Consider the following 23,222-nt stretch of genomic DNA (forward strand, 5'->3'; position numbering starts at 1 on the left):
TCAGATCTCTTTATTTATATCAAATCTTAATTTTTACATCTTCATTTAAAAAATAATTCACTCTAATAAAGAATTAACTAAAACTTTAACATCAATTGCTTTATACTATCCACACAGGAAATGTTCAGTCCAATTAAGAATATTCTAAACTGGGTGGTAGTGGTTCATGCCTTTAATCCCAGGAGGAAGAGGTAGGTAGATCTCTGTGAGTTCAAGGCCAGCCTGGACTACAGAGTGAGATCCAGGACAGCTAGGGCAACACAACACAGTGAAACCCTGTCTCAAAAAATAAAAAAAAAAAGTCTAACAGAAATGACAGGAGGGTTATGTTTGTTTGTTTGGTTGGTTGGTTTGGTTTTTCAAAACAGAGTGTTTCTGTGTAACAGTCCTGGGTGTTCTAAAACTCACCTTCTAGATAGAACTGGCCTTTAACCCACAGAGATCTAGCTGTCTCTGCCTTTCCAGGACTGGGATTAAAGGCATGCACCACCGTCACCCAGTCAGGAGTGGTAGAATAATAAAAAATTGTTTTATAAAACAATACAGCAAAAGTTTAACATCAAATCTTAAGGCAATTGAACATCTGAAACAAACCCAAAAGGATGGTAAACTTACAGTTTGTTGCTGCATGGAAGTGAGAAGTAAGTGCCTGGGTAACTGTACTCCAAAACATGTACAAAATTTCAGGCTGTCCATCCTGTGAGCAAATACACAAACAGGAAAACACTGTTTATTTCAAGATGTGCAACAAAGGCAGGAGAGACACCCACAGTTACGAGCACTGGCTGCCCTTTCCTCATCTGTAAGATGCGCTGGCAGAGGAACCATCACTTCTGCACTATTATGAAGATTGCAGACATTAATAAAAGTCTTGGGGCAATACAACATGTAATAAGCCCTCAATGAAGGTTAGCTATATATTAAGGTTTGTTTCTCTTTATGCACCAAATCAAATGTATATATATTTTCTTATTGGAGACATTAAAATATTAATAGATTTCTTAACATTAAGAGTAAAATCATATCATCACATTGATGACAGGCTCCTACTACCTACTTTAGAATAAAATCTATGTTATTATTATTTTAATATGTTATTGAGTCTCAGAAGACAGTATGGTCCTTGTATACACACACCATGACTTCAACCCAAAGACAGTGATTTGAAATAAGAATAAATTTTCTCTTTTTGGTTCTTTCGAAACAGGGATTCCTGGAGCAGACCATAGGGGCCTTGAGCTCACCACAACCCATCCACCTCAGGCTCCAGTGTTGTCATTACGGGCATGTCTCACCAGGTCTGGTCTGAACATACTATTAAAATCAAATTGCTTTGACAGCTGAAAATTTTTTATTTACATTCTTAAAAGTGATCCAACGTTACCTTTTTGAGGTACGCATATATGTGGAAAGATGCAGATGTCTATCTTCAAAGTACCATTACATGTTTCCCAATGCTAGCTACTTTTCTTGTTAGGTGAAAAAAAATGGTTCAAAACATATTTTGGGGGTAAACTTCATAGACTGAGATATTTTCTCTATACAGATAATATGAAGGAATTTTACACGTTAAAATGAATAATAAAATATTTTCAACATTTAATAACTGAAATAATATGAATAAAATTAGTATGTTAATTAATAAACTAATTATATTTTCTGGAAAGAGTTTATTTCATTTCACATTCAGATTTCTGTCTCTGTTCCACAGACCATTCCATTTCACTCCTTAGATATTGTTTGCTTTCAGATGTGATCTTAAAATACAACACTGAAATTCTATTTTTACAGCTTTGCACTCACTAAGAAACCATGAGAGGGCGTGCGGGCGCAACAGGCTGCTGAAGCTTTCATCATTGCCTTTTATGCTTTCCTTCCGCGCCCTTGTTTGCTGCATTTGTTACATGTGATCTTTCAGTCTGCTTTCATCTTCTTCATGGGTTGAGCACTACAGATCTCAAGTCCATCAAAGGCTCCATTTCAGCTTTTGTTTCCCACAAAAGAGTGCTAGATTAAACCACCCTATATATTTAAAAAATATCTTCACTACAAAAGATAGGCTACTTTGGGGAAGAGGTTGTTTTAATTTCTATGGGAAACGAAAGGCTGTAGACTCATTCAAAGTTAGATGATTAGGTCTGAATAAGGAAGACCCCCTGAAAATCCTGGCTAATAAGCATAAAGAAATAAACCTAAAAGAACTGATGTATATTTTACCTGCTCAAACATAAAACCTAAAAACATCTTTAACTGATTTGTATTTACCACATATCCCATACTTATAATATATGTTACTTTTAAAATTTATGTTTTCAGAACAAGGGGACCAGACACCAATGAAAACTGATGGCCCAGTTGATCCGGCATCCACAACAATCTCAAGGATGCTGGGTGAGATGATCCAGCCTCACAAAACAGCCCAGCCAAGGCCTAACAATTATTCTGATTTTCTCAAGTTTCCCCTAAAAATGTGCCCCCAAACAAGCAGTCTAGAGAACAACACCCACATTCCCCAAACATGGGTTATGGATGTTTATTATCATTTAAGGGGGTTGGTCTCAAGTTGTTGGTCATAGCATAAAAAAAAAAAGCAAACAAAAGAGTTAAATTGAAAGATCTCTTTCTAAAGTTAAAAAGGAAGATGTGATATAGAAATAATGAGATAAAAGGGTAAATTATTGAGTCAATTTTAAACCAAAAAACAACAATTGATCTAAAAATATTTTACATTGGTATTAATTTGGGTTTATTGATACAAATTTAAGTTTAATTTTGTTATTCTGTATTATGTTTCTACTCTTGTTTAGTGTATTATGTTCATGCAGCAGAAATAAAACTGTAATATATAATTAAGAAATAGAGATTAACTGTCATCTATAATAGTCAGACTTAGAGTCATGCTAGGTATGTTTTCAAGGTTAGAAACAGATATATTTATATAGATAGAAGATCTTCAAACACTTCCAAGACCTACAGATGATAGCATTTAATATACTTAATAACTTAAGGCTTTTCATGACAGTGAGACATGTCTGCCCTGGCAGCACCAATCTACTTCAAAGAAAATGATGGGCATCAAAGAAACAACATATGGAGTTTGCTCTCTTTATGACCAAAAGCTAACCATTTGGGCAGAGAAATTGCCCTTGCCTCAACTGCTAGCAATATACTGTTTAAACTGGACCAGCAGGACATAAAAAAGGTGACTGGCAAACTTTGCTAAGACAGGTAAGACAATCCTTCAAAATTCCTTGCTTCAAAGAAATGGCTGTCAGATATACTAGGCCTATATGCCAAAGTTGGTTGTCCAAATGTTACAGAAGGATCTAGGCTGACTGTCCAGACAGCCAGGTATCCCTGTTGTTAGGTAACATTTCACCCTCCTGGGGTGTTTGACAGAGTTGAAAATTAGATAGTTATAGTTAAAATTTCATTAGTTATGATAAAAAGCAAATTAGGTATAAAACTTTAGAGTCACCAAGACAAGATAGAGTTTTTTCTCCAATTTTGCCAAATATAATGAACTAGATATTGTAACTGTAATCCTTATACTTCATAACTATTCTTGTTGATTAAAGTTAAAGCCTTCCTTTTAATTAGACAAATGGGGGAAATGTGGAATATTCCTTTACATTGTGAATCTATGTCACTGTGATTTTATTAATAAAGAATCTGACTAGCCAATAGCAGTACTGGATAACGTTAGGCAGGAGGCTAAACTGAGAATGCTACGAGGAAGAAGGGCAGAGCTGGGAAGGACTGAGCAGATGAAGAGAGGTGAGATGGGTAAGCCGTACGAGAAAGGGTACCAAGTCATATGGCAAAGTGTAGGTAAGAAATATGGGCTAATTTAAAATGCAAGCGTTAGCTAGTAACAAGCCTGAGTTGCTGGCTGAGCATTTGTAACTAATACTGAGTTGCTGTGTTGATTTGGGAGCTGCTGGCAGGACAGAAAGTTCTGTCAACAAGAAGGAACGGGTTGGGGGGCAGAATGAAAGTCCTTCTACCTTCCAGACAAAGGTATGAAGTGAGGATGATAAGGGACACCATGTGTGTCTAAGCCAAGTGAGCTGACTGAGAAGTCAGAGAGAAGCAGTGGAGTCAGGCTAAGATCAAAAGAAAGAGGATGCAAATGACCTAGGGAAAAGAGACCTCTGTGGAGAGATTGTGTCAGAATGAGGAGGCCTGCAGGCAATCAAAGACACCAAATGGATATGAATTTTAAATTAGCTCTTAATCATCTTCTGAATTCAAAGCAAAGAAATTCTGGCTTTGCAAATATAAAGCAAAGAAAAAAGTTCTCTTTGCTGAAAAATAACCATCAGGGGTTAAGCCTCAGCAGCTCTGACAAAGAAAAAAAGTATAAAAATAAATAAACAGGGCACTGGCACGGTGCAGCACAGGGTTACCATGGTGGAGGTGCAGCAACTCGAGTGCAGGAGGCTGCGGACAGCGTGGTGAAAAGTGTGAAGACAGAACACCAGAAGACGCAGGGCCTCATGTTTGGGTCTAGTGCCAACTGCCATGGTGACAAGTGAGCTGCAAAGGTTCCACTAGGACTGTCTGGCCTGGTGCGCCACGCACTGCAATGACAAAGCCAAAGACTCAACGGATATAGGAAGCAAGGAGCTATAGGTAAAGCAACAGCTGGACAGCTGTGTGGCCAAGTGTGTGGATGGCCACATGCACCTCATTCCAACAATGACCAGGAAGATGAAGGAGTCTCTTGTCAACCATCGGAAAACAAGATTGTTTGTCAGTGACCCTGGTGCCGAAGGCAGGCTATTTAAAAGGAAGAATGGTTAGGCATGTTTATGAATGAGGACATGACAGGTTACAGGCAGAGCCACTCACCTCTGGACACCAGTTCCTTTGCATCTAGATCTTAGAAAGTGAAGTAAGTACAAAGAAGCTGGTGCTAAAGTCTGGATACCACAGGGGAGAATTCTAGATCCTAGAATTTCTCATGCAAGTGTTTTGCTCTGGCAGTAGAAACTGCCCTTGTACCAATGTCTTAAGTTATTACTATATAGACATCTAAGGTGGCAGATTTCTTCAACCTACTGGTTATTGTGAGGAGAGGTGTGTCTGTTGCCAAGCTCTTGTTTACCACAGAATCACCACACCACCCTGCATATGCTCTGAAACAAACCCAGTCAGCTAGTAATTCAGAGGGAGGAAAAGGTTTCCATCACAGTCTTAAGTGCAAGGGCACAGAGTGGACTGAAGACATAGGAGGGAGAGTAACTTGAGATTTTTATTATTATGTACACAGTGTTCAGCCTCCATGCCTGCAGGCCAGAAGAGGGCACCAGATCTCATTACAGATGGTTGTGAGCCACCATGTGGTTGCTGGGAATTGAACTCAGGACCTCTGGAAGAGCAGTCAGTGCTCTTAACCTCTGAGCCATCTCTCCAGCCCTGGGAGAGTAATTTGAATAAGTTCTAAAGGTTTCTTGTACTTTCTGGCTGTCAGAATTGGAAACTCCATTTCTTCAAATTCTGTTATTCTGGAAGCCCCCGAAGAAGCAGGGCATTGTTACACCGTGCATGGGAAACAGCTTCCTTCACTGACTTCTACAACAAGGTGACACACGCCCATGAAGAGCAAAGGGGTTTGACTACATACCAGTACATACTTTAGCTACATAGCAGTAGCTAAGAGTAAATGGCCAAACAGGAACTGTTGAGAAGTCCTGGGTTTGGGAAAACCTAGATTTCACAGAATAAAAGTCCAAATCCATTAGTACTCACTCAGCCCCCTGAATTCACAGAGCTGTATAGAGGTAATCCTCTAGCAACAAGGAGGCCTAAAAGTAAGCAACTTGGGCCAAGGAAAGCTAGAACCACTACAAAGCAAGATAGGCACACACCTTACCAAATGCCAGTTTGCCTGGGGTTTTGCAGTGCAGTATTGCTGCCCTGACATGGCACCTTATCTTTTGAGTAAGTACTATGTTGTGTTTACTACAATTAATTACTTGAAACAATGATATACTTGTCTGTCAAGCTTGTGATATATTTTCCAAGTGGTTTGGTTTTTAAATAGTTTCATTGTCTCCAAAACTAAAATAAAAAAATAAATAAAAAGTTCTCTCCAATCTCAAATGCTGCCTTTTGTCATCCAGCTACTCAGGCTCCTAAAATACTACTGATCCAAGTCAGCACTCCATGTCAGATGAGACTTAAGCCAGTAATTTGGGCAGACACACACACACCCGTCAATGAATGCACAAAACACAAAGATACACATATGTACATAATAAACATATACAGACAACAATCAATAAAGTAAAAAGAGAGGCACAGTGCGAGAAAATATTTGCTAACCAAGAACCAAACGAGGAGCCAGGCGTGGTGGTGCACACCTTAAATCCCAGCACTCAGGAAGCAGAGGCAGGCTGTTTTTGAGGCCAGCCTGGTCTACAGAGTGAGTTCTAAGACAGCCAGGGTAACACAGTGAAACTCTCTCTTGAACCCTGTCCCCTGCAAAAAAAGAATCAAATGAGGAGCTGGCATTCCAAATATCTAAAAGAAAAGCTCTAATGTCTCTCATCTTTTTTTTTTCTTTAATGCCTTGTATTTTTGTTAGTTATCCATACAATCAACTGTCAAATACATCTTCTATATCAAGACAGTGACGCTGCTGAGTTCTGTTGTGGCATTTAATATCTTCTGAATAGGACTGAATTATAATTTTCTTTATCATCTTTGTGCTTAGCATTAAGGTGTAACAGACCAACTAAACCGGTTGGGTGGGTGGGGATAACAGAATGAGCTCTTCCTTGAATTCTTCATAAATACCTATAAACAAGTGTCTGGGCTGACTGATTTTTCATAAGAGCTTAAACAACAGACTCCATTTCTTCAAAAGCTACAGGAATATGGATCATGACTTCTAATTCTAAGTAAACAAGTAAAACGTATTTATGTAGAAATGTGTCCATTTCTACTTGCATCTAAAAGTTAGTTCTTCACAATATACTCATATACTTTTATAATCCTTAATTTTTAAGAAAATTTAAATTTAGAGGTAATATAATAAAATAAGAAAGAAAATCCATTCACCATTTGCTCAAATCATCCGCATTTACTTTACTGTCTACATTCTTTTTCTCTGTGAACAATTACTGAGTATGTAAAAGCACAATGGTTCTGAATAAATAAACCGATCTCAGAAATAAAGATGTTTGTATGTAAAAACAGAGTAAAATTATTAAAATTAGTAAGGTTCAATTCCCTGTGAATGACAGAAGAGCTGTATAGAAAGTGCAGCTGATTTCTTTTTTGTATGTAATGGTCTGAATAGGAATGGCCCCATAGGCTCATTTATTAGAATGCCTGGTCACCAGGGAGTGCTGTGACCTTATTGGAGGAAGTGTGTCACTGGAGGTGGACTCCGAGGTTTCCAAAAATCCAACCAGGCCCAGTGTCTCTGTCTTCCTGCTGCCTGTGGATCCAGATACAGAACTCTCAGTTACATCTCCAGCAACATGTCTCCTGTGTGTCACCATGCTCCTTGACATGATAAAAATGTCCTAAACTCCTGAAACTGTAAGCCAGCTCCAATTACATAATTCTTCTGTGAGCTGCTGTGGTCAGGAAGACGGCTGACAGCAAAGAACACTGACTAACACAGCACACGGGCTGTGCAGTTTGTATTCTATAGCAAAGCAAAACTAGCAATAGCTCTATTATCTTCTCTGACTATTGCACTGGATTTTGTGAGTTTGCATCTGGGGAAGGACCACGTACATGTGCATCTTTACATGTGTGGACGTCTTTTGTTCCTTCTTATCATCTACTGTATCAGAACAATGAGAAACAGAAGTTCTTATCTTCTACACTATTTTAGGGAAGAAATATTTGATGTCCTCATTGTAGACTGGAATGTTATCATTTGTTTTTCACCAGAGCCCTTTACCAGCTTGGGAAATGATAGAGTAGAAAGAACTTTCATTGGGATTGGATTTTGGATTCTGTCCATGCTTTTCTTAAATGAGTTGGACAATAGCAGAGGTTTTCTTTTACACTCCCTGGCTTTCTTTTTTTAATGAGAGCTACATTAAAATCTTAATTGACTATCTGAAGCATTACATTTTCGTTCATATTCACTACACTTATCCCTCATGTAGAATGCTGAATACTGTCATTAACTCCCTGCCAGGCTCTAGTTTCTGCAGATTTGCATACTTTTTGTTTAAACTACCGGCTGACCTTTATCTCAACTGTTTATTCATTCTTTCATCTACTCATCTTATTACTGTGTATGCTCAAGTGTGTACTGGGCACACGTGCCATGGTGCTTGTGTCAAATGACAACTTAATGAAGGACTTCTTTCCTTTTACCCTCTTCTGCGTCCTAGGGCTCAAACTCAGGATGCCAGGCTGACAGGACTATCACCTTTATCTGCTGAGTCATCTTGCCAACCCTCAATGCTTTTATTTTCAAATGTCCTATTTGGCTACTTTAAAAAATATTTTATAATATTATTTTTCAATTTTCTTATTATCGGGAATTATTTACTAATTTTAGTTTATTAAATAATTCTAATATACCAAATCTATAGTGTGCAAGAGATATTTTCTTTTTTTAAAAAAATATTTATTTATTATGTATACAATATTCTGTCTGTGTCTATGCTCGAAGACCAGACCCCATTACAGATGGTTGTGAGCCACCATGTGGTTGCTGGGAATTGAACTCAGGACCTTTGGAAGAGCAGTCAGTGCTCTTAACCTCTGAGCCATCTCTCCAGCCCGCAAGAGATATTTTCAAAGTCTGAGAGTTTCTTTGATTTTTTTTTTCCTGTTGGATCTCAATAATAGCTTTCAATTTAAAGGAGTGGACATTTTTCACTGTGAACTGATATTGCCGGGACTGTAATACATAGTGTAGTCTGATGACTATAGCTATGAATGCTTTCCTCTACCAAGGGTCTATTGTTGTTTCTGGTGGGAATAAAAGTATTGTTAGCATCAGACAGCCTTGTTTGCTAGTATGGCATAGGTATCAGCTTTAATGCAATGCTTCTCTGTGGCTTATTTGCTTGTACTGCAGTGATTTTCCTTAAGAAAATCTCATCTCTAGACTAACAGAAATAGAAACCAACCTGTACAGATAGAGTACTTACAATAATATTTGATTGTCTGTCTAACTGGCTTATCCTGTTTCAGTTGCTTAATACATTAAGAAGTCACAGTCAGGTTGACTATTTTACCTATAACACTAAGATTTTGCATTTGGGTGCCTTAAAGTTTCTAACTAGAGACTCCAATGCTATTACTGAATCATATGCTATGTCTAAAAGGGCAAAAGAAAACACATTTTTGGCATAGTTAAAATTCTCATTAGTACTATAGCAGCTTAAAATGCTGAACACATTCCAAATTTAGCTTAATGCATCCTACACACATGATTACAAAACTCGTTTGAAGATAAAAATTGCTGGCTTAGAAAATGAAAGTATCAAATCCACACCCCCACACAGCCAAACTGGCTTAATTCTGTCCATGAAAATCTACAGTCTGTTTTTCACTATATGGTTCCTAAATAATCTGTCACTAATTTGCTAACTCACTTTACAGTCAAGTGTTATTACAAAGTAGTGGTGATTCTACATTGACACTAGAACTCTTGCCTGGCCCAAAACAAACAAACAAACAAAAAAACACCCAATCAACCAAGCAACAAGAACAAACAAAAAACTGAATGTCTCTTTTGCTTTCTTAAGCTTTTTTATTTTTTTCAATATTAGATTCATTTATTTTATTTCATGGGTTATGAATGTTTTGCCTGCATGTATATCTGTGCATCGTGGATATGCCTGGTGCTCAGAGAGGTGTCAGATCCCCTGGAAGTGGAGTTACAAAACATTATGAGATGCCAGGTGGTGAGAGTTGCTCCTGGATACTCTCGAAGAGTGGTTGGAGTCAGTGCTCTTGGCTTGATGTGGGGTGGGGTGGGGTGAGGGAGGCTTGATCCTGTCCCAAGCTGGCATGCCAGACCTGTTGACTCCCCCCAAAGAAGGCCTTACTACCTCTGAAGAATATATGGGGGATGGGAAGGAGGATATGAGGGGGTGGGAGAAAGGGGAGGGAACTGGAGTTTGTATGGAAAATGAAAAGATTTTTAATAAAAAAAAAATAGGAAAGAGTCAGTGCTCTTATCCACTGAGCTATCCCTCCACCACCTAAGCTTGAAAATCTAATGTCTAATAATCAGCCTCAAACTTTTACTTTCTTTATAGAAATTATTGATTCATTCATGGATGCTATAGAAAACACATTACAGAGAGAGAAAACAATCTAGAATTAAAAAGAAATATGAATTGATAAGTTTGAATGCATTTTTTTTTTAAATTTTTTTATTGATAAAAGGAGGATAAAGAAAAGAAAAAAAAACAAATTTCCACCTCCTCCCACCAGTCTCCCATTTCCCTCCCCCTCCTCCCACTCTTCTCCCCCTCCTCCCACTCTTCTCCCCCTCCTCCCACCCCTCTCCCCTTCCCCCCACTCCTCTCCCCCTCCCTTTCCAGTCCAAAGAGCTGTCAGGGTTCCCTGCCCTGTGGTACGTCCTAGGTCCTCCCCCCTCCATCCATATCTAGGAAGGTGAGCATCCAGACTGGCTAGGCTCCCACCAAGCCAGCACATTGCATAGGATCAAAACCGCGTGCCATTGTCCTTGGCGTCTCATCAGCCCTCATTGTTCGCCATGTTCCGAGAGTCCAGTTTTATCCCATGCTTTTGTTTGAATGCATTTTTACAAATGATCATACTAAGGCAATACACGTTAATTTTACAGGACATTTATGAAATTACCAGGAGCAGAATAGCCACTTCTGATAAACAAGAGCTTTAAAATGGCTCCACAATTCTACTAAAATATCCATAAGCTTTATTCATTACATTAGATAGAAATGGTCCACGATCATTTCATATTCAACTCAATCTGTTGCTTCATACTCATGTATTCTTGATGGATCTACTAAACAACCTCCCAAGTAAGAAAGGATAACAGAAACTACCTCTTAAGAACATTCTTACTATTAGACTATGGATGTTATACACACTGTCCTTTCTAGCACTCAAAATCAAGGATCTTAGCAAGTAACCCAATTATAAAAACATTTCAAAATTAATGACTAAGATGTAGAATCAGAGAGTCGCTGCCTTGGAAGGAGTCCTCATGGCCCATGAAGCTAGCAGGTTAGGAGGAGAAAAGAAAGATTTCACGACATGAAAGGAGAACACAGCGAAGAGAATTAGGGGCAAACTAATAATGGAATGGGTTCTGTGGCTACTGTTTAAATTTCTTTCAGGTGGGTTTCTAGTGGAAATTTTGGAAATGTTACAAGCCACCACTCCAATGACAGAAGTGGAAAGTGTGTAGTGCACTTCAGACATTATACCACACCCCAGCTAACATTTATCTTGCAAGGAAATTTATAGTTGTCAATAAACATATCATCTTTGATATACAGTTACCTTGCAAGGCAGTGACGCAGATAATACTTGCCAGCATCTTCCCACTTTCTGCATGAGTGATATACAAAATATCCTTATTTAGACATACCTTAACTATTTCTTCAATGAAACAAATCTGAGAAACAGGATCTCTCTTCTTGGTTAATACTTTTTGTAGATGCTGTACCTAAAGGCGGGAAAAGAGAGAGAGGAGCAACATAAATTTAACTGGCTATTTCCAAGTGAAACCAATGTAACTCTTAGGAATTGGAAAAAGCGTGGTATATTTCAGAAGTCCCTCAAAAATAGCATTACTGCTATCATATGGGACAAGTGGACAAGGAGTCTATGCACACACACACACTACGGTCAGCCAGCAGAGGTGCTGGAGCATTAGGGACGGTAAAAGACACAGAAGTACCAGGAGTTAGAAAGCTCTTTCCATCTCTTGAGATATTTACCTGTCCACATGCAGCACAGATATGATCCATAAGTTTTTCCATATTGGTCCAGAGAGAAGCACGAAAAGCTGCTGTGTTTCCTGGAGTTGGCATGGTAGCTCGCCCAGGACCTCCTGGTTAAGAGTAACAGAGAAATGGGGAAAATAAAAGCTCCCAAATACAGCAGAAGTGCAGAGAAGACAAAAACCAAAAGGTGTCCTCTCTCACAAATAGCTTCTTATGCACAATATAAAAAAAATCTTTGTGTATAGTAAGAAAAGTAAATATCACACAATCACATGGATGGGGCTATAAAATAAAAATAAAAATTAATGAGAACAGTTTCCTTAAAAAAGAAAGAGGGTAAAGAGTTATCAAACAAAGTGAAATATTTCACATATTCAAAATTAAATTACAAGAATGATAAAGACATGACACCAAATTGAATTCAAGTAAATATAGAATCAATGAAATTATCTGTGTATCAAATTAACAAAAAAACCATGGGGAAAACAGTTAATTCAAATAATTTAAAATCACAGAAGACTTACTTTAGTAGAATATATGCTATGAGCACAAAGAACTTCAAGGAAATTATCACAGCAACAGGTTTTCTGTGTGTGCAGTTTGGATGTAACAGGCCTGCATCTAGTTCAGGTATATTTTCAAAAGCAGCAACTAATGTTCTCATTATAAACAGAGTAATGGCAAACAATGCAATGGACTTAAAGGTAATTCACAAACGGATTTACCAGCGCAGAGTGAAAATGATCCATAATAATGGAATGGGTTCTGTGACCTTAAGTGAGTATATTATCATGTTTATATTATAAGCATATCTAGTATCTAAAAATTATAAGCATTCAAGTTTTTATTTCTACAACCACCCTTCCCAAAACCAACCAATCAAACCAAACTCACTGATAAAAACCAGGATTCATTATTAGAATATAAAATACAATGTAAAACCAGTTATCTATTATGCAAAATGTTCCTAAACTCTATGCCACCTCTAAACCTGCAGTTCTCTTACGGTAATATTTCCTCCTTCTTTTCAATTTTTTTTTCTCACGATACATTGTTAAGGAAATAAAAAGATAACCAACAAATGGTGCCTAAGGGTTTTTATGGTCACAAGCTAAATACATTGTACTGCAGATATAACCATGATCGAAATAACCAACTGACTAAAGAGAATACCAGCATAAAGGGAGGGAAAGAATATTTGAAATAAATGGGTGCTTTTATTGATTAGATTTAACAGACTCAAGACACACAATAAACTGTCATGAATTTGGGTTTATTAAAGTAATAAAAGAAATTAAGAGTTCCTGAAATAAAAAATACTTATGGATGATTTCTAGTTGATGATATTCTCTTCTTTTGAAAGCCAGCAAGATTAAGAACAAACAAAAAGTAGGCAAATAACTTACCTAAAAAAAATAAGGAATCAGATAAACCCTTCAACTTGATTATGAAGCACTCAAACCAAATACCATTGATAAATTAAAAGGAAGAAGAGACAGATAACTGACAAATGAGCCATTAGTGGGAAACTGCTTTAAAGTCAATTTTAAGAACAACTGTGAAACAGATAAGAGATTCCCTGCTTAGTGAATCTTGACAGTGCACACCAAAGAGGCGTGCTTCCTCTTTAATGACTGTTAGGATTTGGTTCCAATTCAGAGTATTTCCAATGACTACAGAAAATACATAAGGGATGCTGGAAGAGGTGATTGAATGGAAGATACAAAGGAACTGGAAATTTTAGAGATGATGGAGAGATGATAAAAAGACAGAATGCTCTAGGCAGGACAATGGTCCTCAAACTTAAGGATCCTCAGAATGAGCTGACAGGTAGGTTTGAGGATTAGTCTCCACTGTCAACTTAACTAAAAAAGAGGTAGAGATTAGTAAAGCACATCTCTGAACATACCTGGAGGGGTGCTTCTAGAGATGATTAGCTCATGAGAGATCTAACCTAATCAATAATCTTGTCCATGAATGGTCTAAAAACTCTGAGCATACAATGGGGAGCCAGAGGAAATGGGTCACTGGGAGCATGTTTTTGAATGGATTATTTTTGCTCTGGCTCCTTGCTGTCATTCCTCCCTACTTCCTAGCAGCCAGGAGGTAAGATGCTTTGCTCTACCATGATGCCCAGCCTCACCTAAGGTGCACAGCAACGAACCATCTGAGCATGGAACAAAACCTCTGAAAATATGAGTCAACATAAGGGCTTGTAAAACTGTTTTTTTTTTCTCTTTTTTCAGACATTAGTCAAGTGACAAAACTCTAACATAGCAGGTAAATGATTGAATGGTGAACTCTTGCCTGAATTTTGACTTAGGAAGTCCATATGGAGTTACATAGTTCACATCTCCTTGGTGATATAGAACTTGAGAACTAGGCTTTCTATGAGAATAGTTAGGCTGTGGAGTAGTGATGCTTTTTATTGAGTTCATGGGGAAGATATCAAGAATCCGAGAACTTTAGCAAAGTCTAGAGAAGCAGAGTAAAGTGAATTTCCAAGCATTTATTCTGGCTGACTGTTCTAGTCTGCCTCTCTATTGATGGGATAAAACCATGACCAAAAGCAACTTGGAGAAGAAATGGTTTATTATAGCTTACAGGGTACAGACCATCCCAGAGGGAAGCTAAGGCAGAGACTCAAGGAAACAACAGAAGGGAATACCATGGAGGAATGCTGCTTACTGGCTTGCTCCCCATGGCTCAACCTGCTTTATTATGCATCCCTAACCACTATGGCCCACAATGAGCTGAATTCTCCTACATCATTTACCAACTAAGCAAGAAAATGAACCAGCCGGGCGGTGGTGGCGCACACCTTTAATCCCAGCACTTGGGAGGCAGAGGCAGGCGGATCTCTGTGAGTTCGAGACCAGCCTGGTCTACAAGAGCTAGTTCCAGGACAGGCTCCAAAAACACAGAGAAACCCTGTCTCGGAAAAAAAAAAAGAAAGAAAGAAAGAAAGAAAATGAACCAGACACCTCCAGAAGCTAATCTGATGGAGGAAATTCTTACCAGGTGACTCTAGGTATGTCAAGTCAGAAAACAAAACAAACAGCAACAACAAAAAAAAACCTAGTGAGCAAACTAAGAGAGACATTTTCTCAAATTATTTTCAAAGAATTATTTAATTTTTGAAAAGTTGTTACTGTGTATGATGTGCATGAATAAAATGCATGCATGCCATGGTGTGCATGTGTAGAAGTGAAAGGAAATCTTTGTGGCTGGCACTTTCCTTCCACCTTCACAGACCTTCCAGAGATTTTAATCAGATCATCAGGCTTGTAAGACACACTTTACCCACTAATCTAACTCTCCTGCCTGAAATACACTGTTTGTAACTGCATTTAATTCTATTTACAGACGGAAGAATCAAGTACAGTGTAGTGAGTGAAACAGCTAAAACAAAACACTGCTTGTGCAAGAGAGAAAATGGAGTGGGTTTAGGCTTAATGGCAAATATGAGTCAACTGTAACTTTCATTTATTAGTTATCGTCTTTGATTTTAAAGATTAAGGTGAAATAGACTCAATGCTAAAAGTCTCCTGAAATCAAATCAATAATAAGAAACTGTATAAACTGTCTAATGACTTTTTGTTAGAACTAAGATCTACAGGCATGGATGGGTGAAGAAAGAGGCAAACTGTTCAACACTGCAGTATGATAAAGTAGAAAAGTCAAAAACAAACCACAATAAAGTGATACTTATGTAAGAACTGATTCTCAAGTGTGGGGAGCTACTGGGAGTAAAGTTCTTGAGAAAAAGGGTTGGGGGAAGCTGAGAATACTAGACTTCACAAAAAAGAAAACAAAACCAAACCAAAACACACAAACAAACAAAACCCACCAGCTCTCCTAGGATGACAGGAAGCTCTTGAATGGCCCCAAATTGGAAACATATACTTCCAAGATAATCAGAACACAGATGCTGAAGGTAGAGGAGAGAAAAACAATGACAAACATGGCTAATAAACGTACTTCCAAAGAAACAAGAAAGATCACTCAGTTCTGTAGTTGAATCTGAACTGTCTCCTCCAAAGGCTTGGTCCCCCAGTGAAGCAGTGTTCTGAGGAAATGAATTATAAATGGGTTATGAAGATCACTCCATTGTCTCAGTTAACTTTTAATAGGCTCTGGGGGCGAGGAAGAAATTATAGGAAGGTAACGCCTAATTGGACAAAGCAAGGTCTGGGGTGTGGCTACACCTTCCTCTCCTTGTCTCCACACTGCTAGATGGTAAGCAGCTCTGCCACACCCCATGGGCTTCCCACTACGGTGTTTTCAAACTCACCGTGGTCCAGGAACAACAGAACCAAATGCCCCAAACTGACCTAGAATACGCCCTTTCTCCTTCAGCTGCTTTGCTTACATACTGTGTCACAATAACAAATATAGAAAACATCCTCTCCCACCAGAAATAGAGATGACACTAAAAACAAACCCCAAATCCTAAAGAACAAAGGTAGAAACACAGTGAAACCTAAGGAACAGGCAAGAAGAAATTATACAAAATGAAATAAAATATGACGATATTCAAATAACTACAGAAAAATACTTAACATAGAAAACAAACATCTGACTTACCAAACATGCATAAAATTCTAAAAAGAGCAAGTGGAGCTCAAAAATAATTAGAACTGAAATCAAATGAACAAAAAATGATGGGTAAACAGTATCTGCAAGGTAGTCTGAAAGTTATTAAATGTAAAAATAGGGAAAAGTCATCAGGATATTCACAGAAAACTGATTACCGGGCAACTGAGATAGCACAGAGGGTAACATGCAAAAAACCAACACGAGCACCTGACTCAGGTCCCCAGAACTGATGTGGAAGCCAGGCATGGCAGCACGTGCTGAGAGCTAGCGCTGAGATGGAAAGACAAGAAAACCTCAGGGTCTGTGAACTTCAGGTTCAGTAAGGTGAAGAGATAACCTTCTGTGCCCTTACACACTCATGCACTGGAGTATTACACCCTCCACAAACACACACTCATACAATGCACTTACACACACACAAAAGAACAAATTACCTATCGGGAAAGAAACAGATACAACATATTTTGCTTCTTTCCCTACCAATCACGTGACATTCCCATGTGAAGACAAGTGACTTAGGGCAAAAACTGAGTCTCTTCCTATCTGTTTTTAAATCCTTAGATGTACAAGGATGCTATCAATATCAGTGAGGCAGGGCAGGCTGACATTGAGCACGAAGTCATTCTGAGGTGATACAGTGACATTATTTCTTTAGCTCACATTTATCTCCTAAATTTCTACCACAATTATTTTCTTAGTTCAGTAAGGAAGACAAACATTACACACTGAACTGCAAAAAGTTACAAAATTCTAAGGGAAAGAAAGTATAAATGAAAATTTATATCTGTTCAAAGTATTTAAACACAGGGCAAAAAATACTATCAACCATGTGAGAACTCCAAAAACAGTGTCAATATAACATTTTTGAAAAATCAATTGTATGATGAAATCCATAGAAGGAAGAGATGAATGCAGAAATGCAGAATGAAAAATTCATATAAAAAAGACCAGAGATAAGAATCAAATCATTTAAAATATAATGAAGAAAATATAAAAATCAGATCTATGCTTCAACATATGAAAAAACATCTGGGGACTGACAAAATGGCTCAGTGGGTTAATGTTCTGGCCATCAGCCTGATGACCTGATTGATCCCCAGTACCACATGGTAGAGGGACAGAGTCAATCTACTCCTAAGTTGTTCTCTGACATACACACAGACTGCAGCATGTGTGTGCCCACATACATACACATACACAAAACAGATGCATAAAAATAGTGCACATGGAATAATTATGTGAATACTAGCCACAAGTTTAGGAAACATAACAGAAAATAAAATAATATTCCATTTCTTCTTTTCTAGTCTTGGCTCCTTTACTCTTTCTCCAGAGCAAAAAGCCTCAAAAATTTAGAATTATTATCCCCTGATTTTAAGCTTTTAGTGTGCATGCACATATCCAAAACAATACTTAGCATAAACTGTCACATTCTTGGGTCTTAAACATCATAATAAATGTACCTTTCTCAAAAAAAAAAATTCAGCAGCCCTCCTATATACAAATGGTAAATGGGCAAAGAAAGGTATCAGAGAAATATCACCCCTTACAATAGCCACAAATATAAAATATCTTGGGGTATCTCTAATCAAACAAGTGAAAAACCTGCTTGACAAGAACGTTAAGTCTGGAAAGAAAGATATTAAAGAAGATAGCAGAAAAGATATCTTCTTGCTCTTGGATAGGTAGGATCAACATAATAAAAATGGAAATCTTACCAAAAGCAATTGAATCTACAGATTCAATGCAATCCCCATCAAAATCCCAAAATTCTTCACAAACCTTGAAAGAACAATACTCAACTTCATACAGAAAAAAAAACTCAGAATAGCTAAAATAATCCTCAACAATAAAAAAACATCCAGAGGCATCACCATCCCTGACTTCAAGTTCTACTACAGAGCTATAGTAATAAAAACAGCTTGGTATTGTTATAAAAACAAACATGTGGACCAATGGATTTCAATCAAAGACCTTGACATTAATCCACAAACCTATAAACACCTGATTCTTGACAAAGTAGCCAAAATGGCACAATGGAAAAAGGAAAACATCTTTAACAAATGGTGCTAGCAAAACTGGATGTCAACATGTAGAAGACCGCAAATAGAACCATAAAAGTCAAGTTCAGATGAACCAAGGTCCTCAACATTAATCCACTTACATTGAACCTGATAGAAGAGAAAGTGGGAAGTAGCCTTGAACTTATAAGCACAAGAGACCACTTCCTAGATATAACTACAGTAGCACAGACGAGAGCAACAATCAATAAATGGAACGTCCTGAAACTGAAAAGTTTCTGCAAGGCAAAGGACATGGTAAATAAGACAGAACGACAGCCTACAGAATGGAAAAATATCTTCACCAACCCCACCTCTGACAGAGAGCTGATTTCCAAAATATACAAAGAACTCAAGAAACTAGACATCAGGGCACCAAAGCTACAGAGAAACCCTGTTTCGAAAAACAAAACAAAACAAAAAAAAAAAAAAAAAAAAAGAAAGAAAGAAAAGAAACTAGACATCAAAATACAAAACAATCCAATTAAAATATGGGGTACAGAGCTAAATAAAAAATTCTCAACAGACGTTTAAGGAATTACTCAACATCCTTAGCCATCAGGGAAATGCAGATCAAAACAACTCTGAGATACCATCTTACACCTGTCAGACTATGTTTTCTTGTGTTCTTTATATATTCAAAGTAACATTTAAAAAATACATTATTTGATATTAAATCTATAGAAAATTTACAATTAATATATAAAAACCTTTGCCTTAAACTATGTACAAAAATTTATGTTGTGATTCTCCACCATACTCAACTACTTTAATGAGTATTTAAAATAACTCTACATAACCTCAATACATATGAGAAAATTAACATGAAAACCATTTCATATTAAAAATAAAGATAATACTTTTTCCTTAAAAAGATGAGGAACTCGTGCTTACCATTTCTACATTATATCATGATATCCACTTCCCGATGGATCATAAAAAAGCAGTTTAAAACCCCTTTATTCCTTCTATAATAGAGGCTTACATTAAGATTGACAGTATGCGAAAAATTGCTTTCATTTTTTTCCTGTTCTTGACAACACAATAGGGAATGAGATTAAACAGCTCCTGGAAATTTAAACATTATATCAAACTTTCTGAAAATAATTGCTAGCAAAATTTGAGAGGAAACGTTCCTTTGGTGATTTTTTTTTCAACAAATTCCTTTGGTGATCTTATGAATATGAACCTATTCAGAGGCTGAAGCAAACCTTTAAAAATCTAGTTGAGACTTAAGATTCTTTTATTTCTTTTTTTTAGTGTAATTGATTCAGGAGCTATGAACTCACTTTAACTTAAGGTTATGTATAAAAATGAAATTTTGCTTTTGTTCTCTTGTTGTTGTTGTTTTTGAGACAGGGCTTCTGTGCAGAGCTCTAGTTGTCCTGGAACTCATTCTGAGATATGGCTGAGGTGTGTGCCACCACTGCCCAGTCAAAATGAAATTCTTTTGTATTACTTATGCACTAGAAGTATCATTAATATACATGGTCTTTTTGTTTAATTTCAGGACTACTCTGTGATTTCGAGTGCCTTCAATAAAAGTACAGGGGGAAATGATACAGTGAGCACAGATAATAATGTGGAAAACTTTTCTGTAGACTGGCAAAATAGCATAGTCAATGAAAGGGAGCCAAGAGATATTTGATTTTAAGTTAAAGATGATACAACAGGACAACTGTGTGATGAAGAAAAACATGGAGGAAGGGAAAACTGACGAGCTGTCAGAGTTGAGCAAAACCAACGAGGAGTGGAATTTAAAGGCAAGTTTGTCTCTCTTTTCTTCTAGACTAGCAAGAGAAGAACACATGGCAGTGAGAAATGGAAGAACGGATGGACGTGCAGGAAGAATGAAACACACACAACGGGTGGTCATCCGCCTTCTGCAGAGAGGGGTCAGCGCCTCAGTTACGGATGTGTCTTCAGTCTACAACTCAGTAACAGTGTTCTTTACATCTGGCATCACCACCCTGCTCCCATGGGTTTTATTCATTTTGACTGCTTCAACCATTACTGTTTTTCAGTATGAAACTTACAAGGAAAAGTCCAGAAAGTTAAAGTAGCAAGGGTATACCTTAAAAATGTTTTCCTTCAGGGCTGGAGAGATGGCTCAGTGGTTTAGAGCACCGTCTGCTCTTCCAGAGGTCCTGAGTTCAATTCCCAACAACCACATGGTGGCTCACAACCATCTGTAATGAGATCTGGCGCCCTCCTCTGGTGTGTAGGCATACATGGAGGCAGAATGTTGTATACATAATAAATAAATAAATCTTAAAAAAAAATGTTTTCCTTCCCAATAAAAAAAGTATATGTCAGGATAAAACTTTAAGAAGAAAAATACAATCTGCTCGCTCTCATGCTCTCTCCCTCTCTCTCTCTCTCTCTCTCTCTCTCTCTCTCTCTCTCTCTCTCTCTCTCTCTCTCTCTCTCTCATCTGTTTCCTTCCAACTAAATGATGCCACAGCTTAGATATCTTTATCCAGTGGTTCTGAATATACCAACTGACCAGTTCAATTCACTGATTATACACAAAATGATGGAGGAAGGTCATTGGCTAATAAAGAAACTGCCTTGGCCCATCTGATAGGGCAGAATTTAGATAGGTGGAGTAAACAGGATAGAATGCTGGGAGGAAGAGGAAGTGAGCACAGAAATCATGCAGCTCCTCTCAGAGCCAGAGGCAATGAAGAAAGCCGCCAGGTCAGACATGCTGAATCTTTCCCGGTAAGCGCACCTAGTGGTGCTACACAGATTATTAGAAATGGGCTAAATTAATATGTGAGAATTAGCCTAGAAGAGGCTAGATATAATGGGCCAGGCAGTGTTTAAAAGAATACAGTTTGTGTGTTGTTATTTCGGGTATAAAGCTAGCCGGTGGCCAGGAGACGGGCGGTGGAACACAGCCCGCAGCTCCCTTAACAACAAAACTTATAAATAAGTCCTGAAATGTAATTTCTTCTCTCATATTTTTCTATTAAAAATGAGTCATTAGATTGCTTTGAAACATGAGTGCTCGACATACTATTCAAAGAACTTCTTGGTTATAAATAAAGGGGCTAAATATAAACCATCCCCATACCTCTCACAGCTGACTGGGAAGGCTGAGTCAAAACTTTGACATCCAATGCATTGTTGATACTGTCTTCCAAAGAAGCACAATAACCATCCACAACATTGGTAACAGTATCCTTCAAAGTTCCGAGATTATGGAAAACCTGAAGGGCTGTTCCAACCTGAGCTGGATTCTGAAACACAGATAAAAAGGGGTGAAAACAGATATAAATAAGAAATAAGAAAAACCAATATAAATTTTAAGAAAAAGGCCAAAAACTTTAACTGGCAGTTTAGTAGTTACTAATGTATTTACAGGTTAAAAAAGGCAGAAGCAAACGCAATTTGGGACAAGTTTTATTTATATACATGTATGGTTGTGCCATAACTTTTTGATAGAACATTTAATTTGAAATAATATTCATTTGCTTTTCTCCATATGAAAATAATAAAGCTCAAAACCATTTCCTGCTGCAGTTATAGTTACAATTTTCCTTAGTTATAATAAAAGATAAAGCAGATATAAATATTGTAACTATAATTCTTGCTTGATAACTGTTTTATTATATGCAATTTTACTATGTTAAATTTAAAACCTTCCTTTTTATTCAAAGAGAAAGGGGGAGGTGATGTGGGAGTAATATCTGCTGTGATTATGTTTTATTGCCATTGGTTAATAAAGAAGCTGCTTTTGGTCAATGGCTTAGCAGAGTAAAGCCAGGATGAAAGAGATATAGAGAGAACAGTGGAGTCAGGGAGAAGCCATGTGGCCCACCAGAGACAGATGCTGGATGGAACTTTACCGTGTAAGCCACAGTCACGTGGTGAGACAGAGATTAATGAAGATGGGTTAGTTTAGGATATAAGAGTTAGCCAGAAAGACGCTTAAGCTATTGATCAAACAGCATTGCAGATAATATGTTACTGTGTGATTATTTCAGGGGTGGGCAGCCGAAAATGAACTAACAAACTCACACCTACAGATTTCCTATTTCTTAAGACTTACTAAGTTTAATCTCTTCATTTACCCCCTCCTCATGTGTGTACATGATGCATGCATGTATGTGTATTATTATATAGTAATGCCAATAGATTTCAGAAGTAATTTTTAGTATTATTTGTTAACTTAGTTTGGAATAAAAGCTAATGAAACTATTTAACTTGCAGATACTTGCTGTGGGACAATGGTCTTGCCTCCTGTAAAGATTTGTCACTTGTATTGGTTTAAGAAAACGTCATTTGGCCAGTAGCCAGGCAGGAAGCATAGGTGGGGCTACCAGAATAGGAGAATTCTGGAAAGAGAAAAGGCTCTGTTTGCACTCCTCATTCAGATGCAGAGGACGCAAGATGAGAATGTCTCACTGATAAAAGGTACCAAGCCATGTGGCTAACACAGACAAGAATTATGAGTTAATGTAAAATATAAGAATCAATTAATAAGAAGCCTGAGCTAATAGGTCAACCAGTTTATAATTAACGTAAGCCTCTGTGTGTTTCTTTGGGACTTCATGGCTGCCAAACTGGGCAGGACAGAAACCTCTGTCAACAGATACTGAGTCATGATGAATGATAAATAAAG

At 37.6% G+C, this 23,222-nt stretch overlaps 1 protein-coding gene and 1 pseudogene across 2 annotated transcripts in view; one reads left to right on the forward strand and one right to left on the reverse strand.

Annotated features, from left to right (window-relative positions):
• Cog5 (component of oligomeric golgi complex 5) overlaps positions 1-23,222 on the reverse strand; it is a 244,496-nt gene that overhangs the window by 81,056 nt on the left and 140,218 nt on the right. For both annotated transcript variants that reach the window (XM_075948492.1, XM_075948493.1), the window contains exons 8-11: positions 21,672-21,837; positions 11,928-12,040; positions 11,576-11,653; positions 616-697 (exon numbers count right to left, since the gene is read on the reverse strand). In XM_075948492.1, coding sequence (XP_075804607.1) covers positions 616-697; positions 11,576-11,653; positions 11,928-12,040; positions 21,672-21,837 — 439 coding nt within the window. The remainder of the gene's footprint in view (positions 1-615; positions 698-11,575; positions 11,654-11,927; positions 12,041-21,671; positions 21,838-23,222) is intronic.
• Positions 4,411-4,806, forward strand: LOC142835203 (protein FAM136A-like; annotated as a pseudogene).

This window comes from Microtus pennsylvanicus, chromosome 14 (assembly GCF_037038515.1).
Source record: "Microtus pennsylvanicus isolate mMicPen1 chromosome 14, mMicPen1.hap1, whole genome shotgun sequence".
In the NCBI taxonomy this organism is placed as follows: Eukaryota; Metazoa; Chordata; class Mammalia; order Rodentia; family Cricetidae; genus Microtus; species Microtus pennsylvanicus.